This window comes from Numida meleagris, chromosome 26 (genome assembly GCF_002078875.1).
Source record: "Numida meleagris isolate 19003 breed g44 Domestic line chromosome 26, NumMel1.0, whole genome shotgun sequence".
Classification (NCBI taxonomy): domain Eukaryota; kingdom Metazoa; phylum Chordata; class Aves; order Galliformes; family Numididae; genus Numida; species Numida meleagris.
In genome coordinates, this window is record NC_034434.1 from 1,684,534 (window position 1) to 1,697,198 (window position 12,665).

Genomic DNA, 12,665 nt, shown 5'->3' on the forward strand with positions numbered 1-12,665 from the left:
GCCTCTGCACCCTTGCATCCCTGCATCTCCTCCTCTGCCCTCGCACTCCTCTCCGCACCTCTCCAGCACCTTGGCACGTCCTGCACACCCTCCTCTGTCCCCAGCACCTACTCCTTTGCCACCCCCGGCATTCTGGAGCCCACCACTACTCCCTCCCCCTCTGCCTCCTGCACCCCATCGCCACTGTCCTATACCATCCCAGCACCACCCCCTGTACCTCCTCCTCCAGCACCCCCACAACATCCCCCCACCTCTAGCACGCTGTCCTGTGTCAACACCCGTATCTCCCAGCACACCCCTGCCTCAGCTTCTCAATTACATCCCTATTTCATCACCCCCATCACCCCCAAGAACTCCACCTCTAGCATCCCCAGTGCCTCACTGTCCCAGCACCCCAAGGACCCCATCTCCAACACCTCTAGCACCCTAAAACCCCATCTCCAGTAATTCCAACACCTCAAGAACCCCACCTCCAGCATCACAAGGATCTCAACTCCAACACCCCAAGGATCCAGTTGCATCGTCCCTAGAACACAAGAATACCACCATCACCTCTAATACCCTAAGAACCCCACCTCCATCATCTCCAACACCCCAAGAACCCTACCTCCATCATCCTCAGAACCCCAAAACCCAACCTCCAACACCCCAAAAATCACCTCTGTCAGCTCCATGTCCCCTAGCACACAAGGATCTCACCTCTATCACCTCCATTACCTTAAGAGCCCCATCTCCAGTACCTCCAACACCTCCATCTCCACCAACACCCCAAGGACCCCTAGCACACAAGAACCCCATCTCCATCACCTCTATTATCCCAAGGACCCCACCTCTGTCACCTCCAGAACTCCAAGATCCCCACCTCCAACATGCCCAGAACCCCACTGTCCCAGCATTCCAAAGACTTCACCTCAAGCACCCACAGTACCCGTACCCAAAGGACCCCACTTCCATCACCCCACGGACACCACTTCCATCACCTCTATTACCCCAAGGACCCTACCTCCATCATCCCAAGGACTCCACCTCTGCTGCTCCAAAGACCCCGTTTCCACCACCCCAAGGATCCCACCTCTTCCACCTCCATTACTCTAAAGACCCCACCTCCACCCCAAGGACCCCACCTCCACCACCTCCATTACCTTACAAACCCCACCTCCAGCATCCCCAGCACCCACCCGCTCCCCCTGCCCCCGCGCTCCACCCCGGAGCCCCCCATGCTGAGGGGCCGACGCTGGGAAATGCCAGGGAGTGCTTGGGATACTAAACGATACCGAGGGACACGTGGGGGGCACCGAGGGTTTCCAGGGAGCAGAGTGAGCAGCCCCCCATCCTCCAGCTGTTGCTGTATGAGCCACCCCGGGCCGGGACAGCGGTGACTAAGCACTTTGGGGATTTCTCCTCTCATTCTTTTATTCTCTTATTTCCCCCTTTTTCAAGCGGAGCCTCCTCCTTTATCCCCCCCCTTCTCCTCTCCCCCCGCTCCCTCCCTCCATCCTCATCCTCCCCGGCCGCCCCCGCCCGGGGCCGGGCTGGCAGTGCGGGCGGAGGGGTTCCCCCTTCCGGCCGCCGGGAGCGCGGAGCCCCGGGCCGTGTGCTCCAGAGCTCGGCCAGCCCCGGGGTGAGGCGGAGCGGGGCCGCGCCGTGCCGGGCCGGGCCGTGCCGGGCCGCCCCGAAAGGGAGTTCCGCCGCTATCGGAGCGCGTCGGGGCGATGCCGGTGCGCCGGGGCCATGTGGCCCCCCAGAACACCTACCTGGATACCATCATCCGCAAATTTGAAGGGCAAAGTGAGTAGCGCACCCCCCCCCCCCGCTCTCCCCTCCGCTCCTGGTGCCGCTCCCGGCGTCGCTCTCTCCCCCCCCTCCGCGGTCCCCAAACTTCGGGCCGGGTGTCCCCGGGAGAACGAAGGCTCCTCCGTGACCTCCCCGGGGGAAGGGTTGGGGGGGGGGGGGGGGGGGGGGGGGCGCGACAGCCACGCACTGTCCGCGCGGTATTTATAGACAGAGCGACGCGAGGGGACGAGCGGTCCCGGCCCTCGGGATGGGGGCACCGCGGGGAGCGCGGGTTGGGGGGGGTCCTGGGGCGGCGGGGAGGGGGCTCCCCCCGGTGCAGCGCAGCCCGGATCGCTGCTGTTTGCCTTCAACTCCGCGCTGCTCCGCGGCGGCCGTCCCTGGTGAGACGTTGCCATTTGCTGTTGCTCGGAGTAATCCCTTTATATGAATTTTTGGGGGCTGGTTGGCGTGTGGAATAGAGCAAAGAGTTCGTGCGCATCGGGGAGCGCTGGGGTTTGCATGTGGGGGGAGGGGGGGAGGCTGCGCTCACCCTACCCAGGCACCCGATGGGGCTGGTTTGTCCCTGTGTGTTTATCCCTGTGCAGCTGGGGACAAGGGAGCGGGGTCCCCCCGCAGCCCCCCTACATTCTGCAGTGGGGTTATGGGGCTGCGCACCCCCCAGTGCCCCGACCCGCATCGCTTTGTCCCCGCTGTCCCACTTTGCCGCCTGGGCAGACGTCCCTGCGGGATCTGCGCTGCTGCTCTGGCAGTGAGTGACGTGACCCCGAGGAAGGGAAGTGAGAAAAACTGTGCCTGGTTCCTATCAGCCCCTGCTGGAGAGCGGCGGCTGCGGGGCAGCGGGGGCACACAGCGAGCTGTGCCAGCGGGGAAGCAGCCAGGCCCCTCCAAAACATACCCCCGCGCTGCCCTGCTGGTGGAACAGGTGGTGGGGGCACCCAGCTGAGCCCCCCTCACATCACCCCTCCCTGCCCATGGGTGCAGCTCCCGTGGGCGCAGCAGTGCTGGGAGCTGCAGTGCAAGGTGCACCCCTCCCAGCCGCTCACAAGTGCATGGGCGAACCCATAGGTGTGGTCGGGGCAGAAAGCAAATCTGGGGCTGAAATCCCCACAAGGAGAGCGGGCTATCCTGCTCATCCCCGTGCTGGCCTTGGGCACATCCCCTTTGCCATAAATCTCGTCCTGCGCAATCACAGCCCGCAGGGGAGATGCATATCACCCAGAGGTGGGGTTTGGGGTCCCCTCCCCACCCTCACAGAAGGATTTGGGACCACCTGGACGTGGTGGTTTGTGCTGTTTGCAGTGAAAACGCCCACACCAACACATGGCCGTCATGCATGGGGAAGGGAGGGTGCCAGGGGTGGGAACCCCCCCACAAGGGGCCACTGAGGGCTGACACAGAACACTGTGGTGCTGGTAGCCCCGCTGCTCCAGGGACCCCGAGGTGACGTTAAGGGGAGCCCCGATGTGCCGGGGGGGCCCCTATTCCCTACCCTGCATCCATTTCTCCATGTTGGAACGAAGCCGGCGCTCAGCGCAGGGCTCTGGAGCACAGATGCCATTCCTGGGTAATCCAGGAGATTAATTGGGGTCTGGGCTGGGAGGCAGCCTCCAAAGGGACCCTCTGAGCTGAGCTGCCGCCAGCTCTGACTGAGGAGGATGCCAAAGGCTGAGGGGGTGCTCAGCCCTTTACATCAGCATCTACAGCCCCTCCACTGCAGCATCCCAGCCCAATCCATCCCGGTGCCCAGCGCACTTCGATCAGAATGAAGAACACCAAAAAATAATAACAATAATTTAAAAATATATATCTCAAATCTGGATCTCCTGTAGGAAAAGGGCTCCATCCAGGCCAGGCACCTCAGGCTCAGCAGCCTCTATGAGGCCCCGCAGCATGACACAAGTCTGGCCCCAGCCCAGTGATGCAGAATCACCACTCACCTGCCTCAGTATCCCCTTTCCTCCACCTGAGCCCCAGACTTCTGCAGCACGTGGGCCACGCAGCTCAGCAGGGTCTGGGTTTCAGCTTCAGCCTGGAGGCACAATTATCCCATAAAACATTCGGAGAATCATTAGTGTGGCAGGTTTCAGCCTGGCTTCCCGCAGAAGCCGAGCTCACGCCTCCTCTCACCTCTTGCTTGACTTGAGTCAGATCTGAGCAGGGTGGGAAGTGCCTGAGATATCTCAGGTCTCTGATGAGCTCCTGGGTTGAGTCGGGCTCTGCTGCTCTTCCCCATACCCGGCAGGGATGGGTTTCCCATGCATTAAACAGCGGCGAGTCCTCATGTGCAAGCAAAGGGAGGAGATTCAGGGCTGTGCAGTTTGGCGTTTTAACAAGGACCCTCATCTGAGGGTCTCCACAGTTTCCATTTTGCATGAAATTCGGGGAATTTCCTCACAGAGCGGGCTGATGATCCTCCCACACCTCCCACCGGGATCACAGGGGAGCCCAGCACAAGCCCCGGGCTACCAACACAGCAAGTGGGCACCGAAAGTCCCACCCAAAGATCGAGCACCCCGATCCTCCGCGTGCCCCCCACCTCAGCCTCACGCTCTCCCGTGTCCCCGCAGACCGCAAGTTCCTGATCGCCAACGCTCAGATGGAGAACTGCGCCATCATCTACTGCAACGACGGCTTCTGCGAGATGTTCGGTTACTCGCGCGTCGAGGTGATGCAGCGGCCCTGCACCTGCGACTTCCTCACCGGCCCCGACACCGCCAAGAGCTCCATCGCTCAGCTGACGCAGGCGCTGCTGGGCTCCGAGGAGTGCAAGCTGGAAATCCTCTACTACCGCAAAGACAGTAAGGGATGCTTCTGGCACACGAGGGGCGAAGGGGAGGTGGGAGGTGGGGAGTGTGGTCTTGGTGGGTGCCCCCCCCATCTCAGCTGGAAAATGAACTGTAGAGCAGATTGGGTTGGAAGGGGTCTTAAAGCCAACCCCTTCCCGTGCGCAGGGACACCTCCCCCTGGAGCAGGTTGCTCGGAGTCCCATCCAACCTGGTCCCCGTTCTCCAGTAATGGGGTATCCACAGTTCTCTTCTTCTGTCGGCTGTCTGAGGTTGGGGCAGGGGATCTGCTGGCACCTAGGTGCACTCAGGGCTTTGTCCCCCAGGGCTGGGAGCAGGGTGACCCTGTGGTGGCTCCCAGCAGGATGGACCCATCTCTGCCATGATTTGGGTGCAGGGATCTTAAGCAAGGGAAGGAGCCAAAGGATTAGTTGAGAATGGGGTTGCAAGCCTTTAGTGGTGTCTGAGAGTGACGAGAGCACTCACAAAATCTCTATGTCATGAATGAGGATCCCATGGGATGCCACGGAGGATCCTTGGATGTGGTCCCCCAGTCTGTGCTCCATGATGGGGTGAGATCGTCGGTTCCAGCCCAGAGCTGTCAGCGGGCATCGAGCAGGATGTGGCTGTGCGTGCACAGATGGAATTACACTAAGATGAAAATGAAGCTTTGATGGAAAATACTAGTGATTAGTTCTAATACTGCAGGAAGTTAAATAAATATTTAGTGCTTGACGTTGCCAAACAGCAGTGGCCAAGGCTGGCAGGAGTAGGGGGAATTCAGGAGATGAGATGCTTGTTGGAGGTAAAAAACGTGAAGTATTTGCCTTTTCTTCAGCCTGTGGCACTTCTCCATCACTTCAGATTGCATTGCTGGGGGTGGGCTGGGAAAGGGGCTGCACCTTGCTGCTGTCAGCTCCAAGCACAGGGGATGGAGGAGAAAGCCCCGGGAAGGAAACACACAGCAGGAGCTGGGCTCCCGGCCCGTGCCCTATCTCTGGGCAGGGACCTGGCTGTCCTGGCCCTAATGCCAGCCCCTATCTCTTGGTGGGGCTGCGGGCTGGAGAGGGCTGGCCAGAGCCCAGCATGGCCGGGAGGGCACGAGGGGGAGCAGGCACACGCCGTCCCCTGCTGCTCCCTGCAGCCAACACGCGGCTGTGACGAGGAGAGCACCTGCAGCCCCGTGTCTGCTCTGAGCAAGAAAGCAGCCCCAGCAGATGCAAGCAGCATCCCTTTCCTACCAGCATCCAATGACTGGGGGTGATCCTGGCCCCGTGGCTGCAGGTGGCAGCTTCTGAAGGGATTTGGGACCTCGTTCCATCCATCCCCCGCTGGCAGCACAATCCAGCTCCATCCTCCCCTGCTCGGAGTGCTCCCGACGCGGGATGCTCACCGCTCTGCTGCTCTTCCCCGAGGCCATAGGAAATGCTCAGAGCTGCTTTCATTTCTTTCTTTCTTTCCTTCGTTCTTTCTTTTTTATTAAAAAATAAAATAGAAGGGGGTAAAGAAAAAAAAAAAAAAAACCACAACGATGCTCAGAAGAAAGCCCTCCGTGGCTATTTTTAAAACCCCACCAGCAATATGCTTTCCAATTGTCTCCCCCCCAGCACTCAGCCTGCGCCCGCTCAGTCCATTATAAATGGGTCTTATCGGCAAAGAAAAGGCCTTTGCATTACAGGGAGCTGCTGCTTAATTAGACCGCGGAGGCTCCGAACCCGCCCGTCCTCCTTTTCAGCACGGCGGCACCAATCTCCAGGCTCGACCTGCTGTTTATTACTGCGGTACTCCGGGCTCTGCAGCTCGCGTGGTTGTTTCCTGGCTTTTGTGATTGCCAGAGATGATGTTATCCCCCAAAGCTGCCTGCCACAGCCCCCCCAGCAGCGCTAGGGAGGGGTGAATGGAGGGGATGGGGGGCCCAGAGCGGGACGGGGTGCTTGGAGGGAGACAGGGTGCCTACACACACAGCCAGGTTCCCATATGGGGTGTTGCTTTGGGGTGTGCCAGCGCATCCCTGGGGACAACAGCACTGTCCTCTCTGCTCCAGGACGCCCACACTATCATTAACATGCCGCTAATTATGAAAGGTGGAACTGAGGCAGTAAGTGCTGGCAGGGGAAGACAGGACCCTCCCCACCACAGCGGACTCAAAACAGCTTTGGGAAGAGGGCACAGCCCGGCTGCAGGCTGCAATCCTCTGGCCAACACCAGCAGCTCAGCCCCAAGTTCATTTCCATGTGCAATGCTGCCCAGGGGTGCCCATACCAATGGGGTTAGGATCAGCCCCACAGGGAGCTGCCCTGGGTCAGGTCCCCACCATGGCCAGGGCTGAGCTGGCACAGAGGGGTCAGGGAGGGGTGTGGGAGCCCCCAGAGCCCCCCTTGCAGGGCCGGTGACCACAAGTGCTGGGTACAGTGACACGGCACAGCCGGAGCGGCAGCAGCTGGCATCAAGTGCTGCGCTGTTAATCTGTGTGGATGCTTATGAATATGGAAGGGGAGACGTGGGGATGAGACAGCTGCCGGGACAGCCACCTGCTAACAGCCCTGCCATCCCCATCCCTGTCCCCGTGGTCACTGTGGCCAGAGCCCAGGGTTCATCTCCTCAAGCACCATTCGTGCCAGTCCCCTATGGGTTTAGGGGTTGGGATCAGCCAGCAGAGTCCCTGCCTTGTGCCACAGCCAGGATTTCCTAGGGACATGGTGTCCCCACTGAGGTGCCCTGCAGGTCCCTGTGTGACTGGTGGCCGGGCAGGCATGGCTATGGGGTGTCACTGCAGGTGTTGTGTCCCTGTGGCACAGAGCAGGCAGGACTGAGGGGACCTCCCTCATGGGACAGCATAACAAACCACAGCCCTAGCCGTTTGCTTTTACCAAAATGTGCGGGTTTTAGGCCATGCCAGGGCTGTTTTCTCCGTGTTTCTTTAAGGGTCACTCTCAGCAGAGCTGAGCTGTGACCTCAGGAAGGGGACAGCCACCATAGCCCGACTCCAGATGGGGATGTATAAACATCCCCGGTCCCGATGACAAACACTGCGGTCCTGGAGAGCTGGCCATGTCCCTCCTTGGCACAGCTCCTCCAGCTCTGCTTGGGGATGGCACGATCGAGGTTCAGAGCTGGAAGGGACACACATACCCCATCCCTGCAGCTTGCTGGAGCAGATGTCCCATGAACAGAAGGGTGGACCCAGAGCATTCCCTCCACCCTCAGGGATGTGCAGCTCTTTGAGTTTTCTAAAGGTGATTTATCCCTGGGTAGGAACAAGGCTCAGCCCTGCTGCACATCCCAGGTGTTGGGATGGCTCCATCCCCATCCCTATCCCCATCCCCATCCCCATCCCCGTCCCCTCCATGCCCTTCCCACCCCTCTCCTCTGCTCCGTTATATAATGCCACTATAGATTTAGCCACTCTGCCATGAGACCCTGCAGATTAAATCTGCCGGCCGGCGGAGGGAGGGAGAGCTCCCAGGGCAGATTAATAGCTTGCTTTTTTAATATTTATAACAATACTGTTTTGTGTCCAGCTCTCGGAAACCCCCATGTCCCGTTGATTAGTTTAATACCAGTGATATGGACAAATGCATTAACCACTGGTGGCTGCAGAGGATAAGAGGGCTGGCAAGGGAGGGCTCCCACAATGACATTTTTAATGTTATTAAGTGCTTTTATCAAGGTCAGGAGACAGCATGGGTCGGGAAGCACAAAGCTACCAACCCCGCGGCTTTGGGTGCTGGGGTGATGCTGGGTGAAGAGTGGTTCAATCCCAGCACAAGGGTTTGGGAATAGAGCTGTTTTCCAGCCCATAGAAACCCATCAGGACTTGGAGGTTGAGGTGCTCCAAAGCAGCATCCTCATTGCTGGACAGTGGATAAATCTGCATCACAGCCCCTGCTGAGGGCCGAGGTACCACTCAGAAGGAGGATCCCAAGAACATGTGCTGGGGAAGGGAGAATAAATTCCAGTGGAGAACTGAAGGCCAGCACTCATTGCCCCAGTCCAACAGGAGCCCTTGGTCCTGCTCCCATCCTTCTCAAGGAGCAGGGCAAGGCGCGGGCAGGTTGTGAATGCCCCCAGGACTCCTCCAGGAGATCATTTGGCAGCTAGATAAAATTAGACGGATGGAGACAGATTAGCCGAACAGCTGAAGGGAAGAGACAGGCAGATGGATGGGGACAGGCGATCGAGGAACAGGGATGGCAGCTTGGGGCTGGGGGCTCAGCCCGCCCGCACTGGGCACCGCAGCAGGGCCAGGGTGCAGGATGCATGGTACCCCACGTCCCCACTGCCCAAAGACACTGAGGATTTGGCTCTGTCTCAGGGAACACGCTGTGCTGTCCTCTCCATCCCCAACACCCTGTCCTCCCATTGCCACTATCCCTTGCCCAGGTCCCAGCCAGGCACCAAGTTCCCGGCACGCAGGGTGGATCCCAACCCGGCTGGGACGATTCCCCCAGAACCAGCACAGGTTTGTGGGATCACACCAGGCTCCAGCTGTCTCCCAGCCCTAACCCCAGCCCCAGCCATGGCCCAGCTGCTCTTCACGTCCCCAGTTTTCAGCTGTTCAATGTCAGCCTGGGGTTAACCCTTCCCGTGCCAGGCATGGCTCAGGGACTGTCTCCTCCCGGCACTGAGGAGAAGCTCAGCAGTGAAGGGATGCAGTGGGGCAGAGCATGTGAGCCCGGAGAAGGATTGGGATGCCCTTGCTTGGGAAAGCACAGAGCTGATGGCCGCGTGTTTCTGATCCTTGGGACGTTGGTGATGCTTCAATATCAACTGCAGGGGAAAGAAAAAAAGACTTGTGTTGTAACACAGCAAAGGAGAAAGTATCGCACAGCCCAACCTGCTGCAAGCAGAGCTGCAGCACCCCAGGGCTGGCACTGCATCCTCCTGCTGGGCCATGCCACCACTGTAGCACCGTGCAGGACACCTGGGCACTGCTCTGGTACCCGCTTTGCCTTTCAGACCCCATACAAACACCCACAAAAGGAGAGGACAGGCTCTGGCTCCTCTCCATCCACGGTGGTGCAGCACACGGGTGGGCACAGTGCCCCTCCAAAATGGCTTTGTGTGCTGAAAACAACCCCCTCCTCCTCCCCACCTCCCGCTTTTAAGTGGATTTCCCCTCCGCGTGGTGAACAACGATGAAATAAAGGAAGGAAGGAATAATCCCGGCTGCGGGGCCCTTTAAACGGATTGCGCCGTATCCATTTCTTTCCCCTTCTTGTGCGTGTGTGTGTGTGTGTGCACGCCGCTGACGTCACGGCAGATTTGGAAGTTGCCCGATGCCGGCCATCTGCTCCTGATTACGGGAGGCCCTGAGCTCTTTAAAATTACACACAGCAAGGGCCCAAGCACAGCCATGTATCCCCACGCTGCTGGCCCCGTTAATCCCCCAACCCCGTTAATCACAGCGGGTGGAGGGAAGAGTGGAGTGGTTTTGCAGGGGTTGATGCAATGGTTCAAATCACCCCAAATGCTGCTGGCAGGGTGAGGGAGAGATGCTGGCACTGGGCAGTGCTGGGGCTCCGTGGTACCTCATCGTCCTGGTGCTTCTGGGAGGTTTTGGGGGGGATTTTCAAGGGATTTGGCCATGGGGATGTGGTCAGTGCCAACACAACAGGAGGTGGCTCAAGGAAGGGCTCTGCATTGATTGCACTCTGGGGAGCAGCTGTTGGAGGATTTTCCATTGGAATGAAGCTTGAAAGAGTGGGAGAACCCCTCTACATCCTCCTGTTGCTGCCTGGGGAAGGGGCTGCAGGGGTTTTGGGGTCCCCCTGCTGCGAGATGGCACCTGGCCGCAGCTCAGGCAGGAGCATGGAGCTGAGCACCTGTGCCCTGAGGCCGCCCTGGGGTCCTCCCACAGCCCCCTCCTCACAGGTCCTTGCACCCATCCCCATCCCTCAGTTTCCCCATGGTGCCACCCATTGCCCACAGACAGGAGGCAGCCAAACGCAGCCCCCAAACTGCTTGCTGATTGCAGGGCAATTAGCAGCGGCTTGATTACAGTGTTCAATGAGGTTGAACTGCTACCTGGAAACTTTTGGAGTTCTTAATTACCCACTCCGTAATTGCTAGTCTAAAGTACATTAATATAAATGACTGTCTGGGACATAAAAAATAAGAGGCAGAATGCGACCCGTGGGAGCGGGGATGCAGCAGGAGACAGAGCTCTGCACATCCTCCGCTGCACGCACTGGGTGCACCCAATGGGACTTGAACCCATTCAAAAAGAACGTCCCACCAAAGCTTTGTGGCACACGAGCCTCTGAGCCCCCCCCTGAGCCCCTCTCTCCGTGACAGCCTCGTGTTTCCGGTGCCTGGTGGACGTGGTGCCGGTGAAGAACGAGGACGGCGTCGTCATCATGTTCATCCTCAACTTCGAGGACCTGGCGCAGCTCATCGCCAAGAGCTCCGGCCGCAGCCTGCACCACCGCCTGTCGCAGAGCTGGCGTGCAGGTGGGTGCCACCGTGACACTGGGGACAACGGGGACACTGGGGGCAATGGGGACAGCGGGAACAGTGGGTGGGAGGGTGGCATCCTCGGAGAGCTGCATTTCTGCAAAGCCACAGCTCTGAGGGGTTGGGGGCACTTTCTGCTGTCGGGGAAGTGATACAACTGAAATAGGTTAAAAAAAGCTTTCATGCCCCACACCCAACCCTGGGTGCAGCTTTAGCCCCTTACCTCACTGCCAGCCTTTTGCTATTTGATGCTGGGGGGCTTTAGGCAGCCCCTCGGGTCCCCCCGCAGGCACTGGCACTGGGGCAGAGGGTTCTGGTGTGGGGCAGGAGCCACGCGTGGAGGTGATGGAATGGCTGGGGGGTATTTGGTGCCACCGACAGTGGGGCCATGCTATGGGGATGACACCGCACAAGGATGGTTGTGCTGGGATGTCTCAGCTCCTCGCCATCTCAGGTTCCACCGGGGCTTTGCGGGGATGTTGGGGGCAGTGGAAAACCCAATCTCTGTTTTGGGGAAGCAAAGAGAGAGCAGTGGCGAGACTCTGCAAGGGGACGTGGGTACCAAAAGATGCGGATGTTGGATTTGACCACGGGAAGGAGGGGTGTAGCTCCCAAATGCCCTCCTGCTGTATGCTCCACGGTGCCCACTGCCTATATCTTAAGCAAGCAAATAATCTTACCCAGATCTCTATGCAAACACTGCCTGGGGTGCGGGTCGCTGCAGGGTGGCTCGGGGACATACAGGGGTGGAGTAAAGCCATGGGAGCAGCCACGTGGGGTGGCACAGCAGCACCGCAGTGGGGCCACCGGGGACTAAATGGGGACTGTTGCATTGGGCCTGTGATGTGTTTCACTGTATCCACGCTCGGTGCATGTGCACAGCCCGGTGCCATGAAGGTGTCTGCGCGCAGCAGCAGCGGGTGCAGCGCAGATGCTGTGTGCGGGTTCGGGTTTTGTGCATCCTCAGCACGTGGGACTTGCAGAGCGACGCGTGTGTGCGTATGGATATCCTGCGTGGGTGTTGCTCTGTCTGTGAGGCGATGAGGTTTATATTTTTCGGTGCATTGCTCCCGTGCATGAACTGCTGAGGACGTCCTTACCACCAGCACCGGTGTTGCCTTGCAGCCCCTCAGCTTTCATATGCTCTCGACATATGATGCAGTCGCGTCCCATCGAACATACCCTGAGGTGTATGTTTGGTTGCAGAAGGTGCCCCAATAGCAACGGCAGCAAATGATTCCCTGCGCATCCCCGTGGAGCTGTGCTTGGAAAGGCCGGCGCCAGCCCGGACCACTCCCTTGCATGATGGGTTTTCTGACGCTGAGCTGCTCGGCAGTGTACTGGGTTAAGTGAGGGGAGGCAAATTCTGCCAACAACGGTCAGCTCCACAATATGCTGCTTTTTCCAAGAGGACGATGCTTTTCTGGACCTCGTGTTGCATCCCATGCCCCTTCCCCGTGCCACCAAGAGCGTTGCCACTGATGGAGCAGTGAGACGTAGGGAAGTCAGCCGGAGGCTCGCCGAACGGTTCATTTAGGCTGCTGAATTGTTCGTGTAGGGTGAAGCCATGCTAGCCCAAGCCTTGGGATCAGCCCAGCTCCTGGCTCTGCTGCTGGGGTTCTCGCGGGGAAG

General features: G+C 59.1%; 1 protein-coding gene across 1 annotated transcript in view; it reads left to right on the forward strand.

The window, feature by feature from the left end:
- KCNH6 (potassium voltage-gated channel subfamily H member 6) overlaps window positions 1,639–12,665 on the forward strand; it is a 28,627-nt gene continuing 17,600 nt past the window's right edge. Inside the window, exons 1-3 of the mRNA XM_021377931.1 lie at window positions 1,639–1,788; window positions 4,362–4,592; window positions 10,875–11,030. Coding sequence (XP_021233606.1) covers window positions 1,713–1,788; window positions 4,362–4,592; window positions 10,875–11,030 — 463 coding nt within the window. The 5' untranslated portion in view covers window positions 1,639–1,712. The remainder of the gene's footprint in view (window positions 1,789–4,361; window positions 4,593–10,874; window positions 11,031–12,665) is intronic.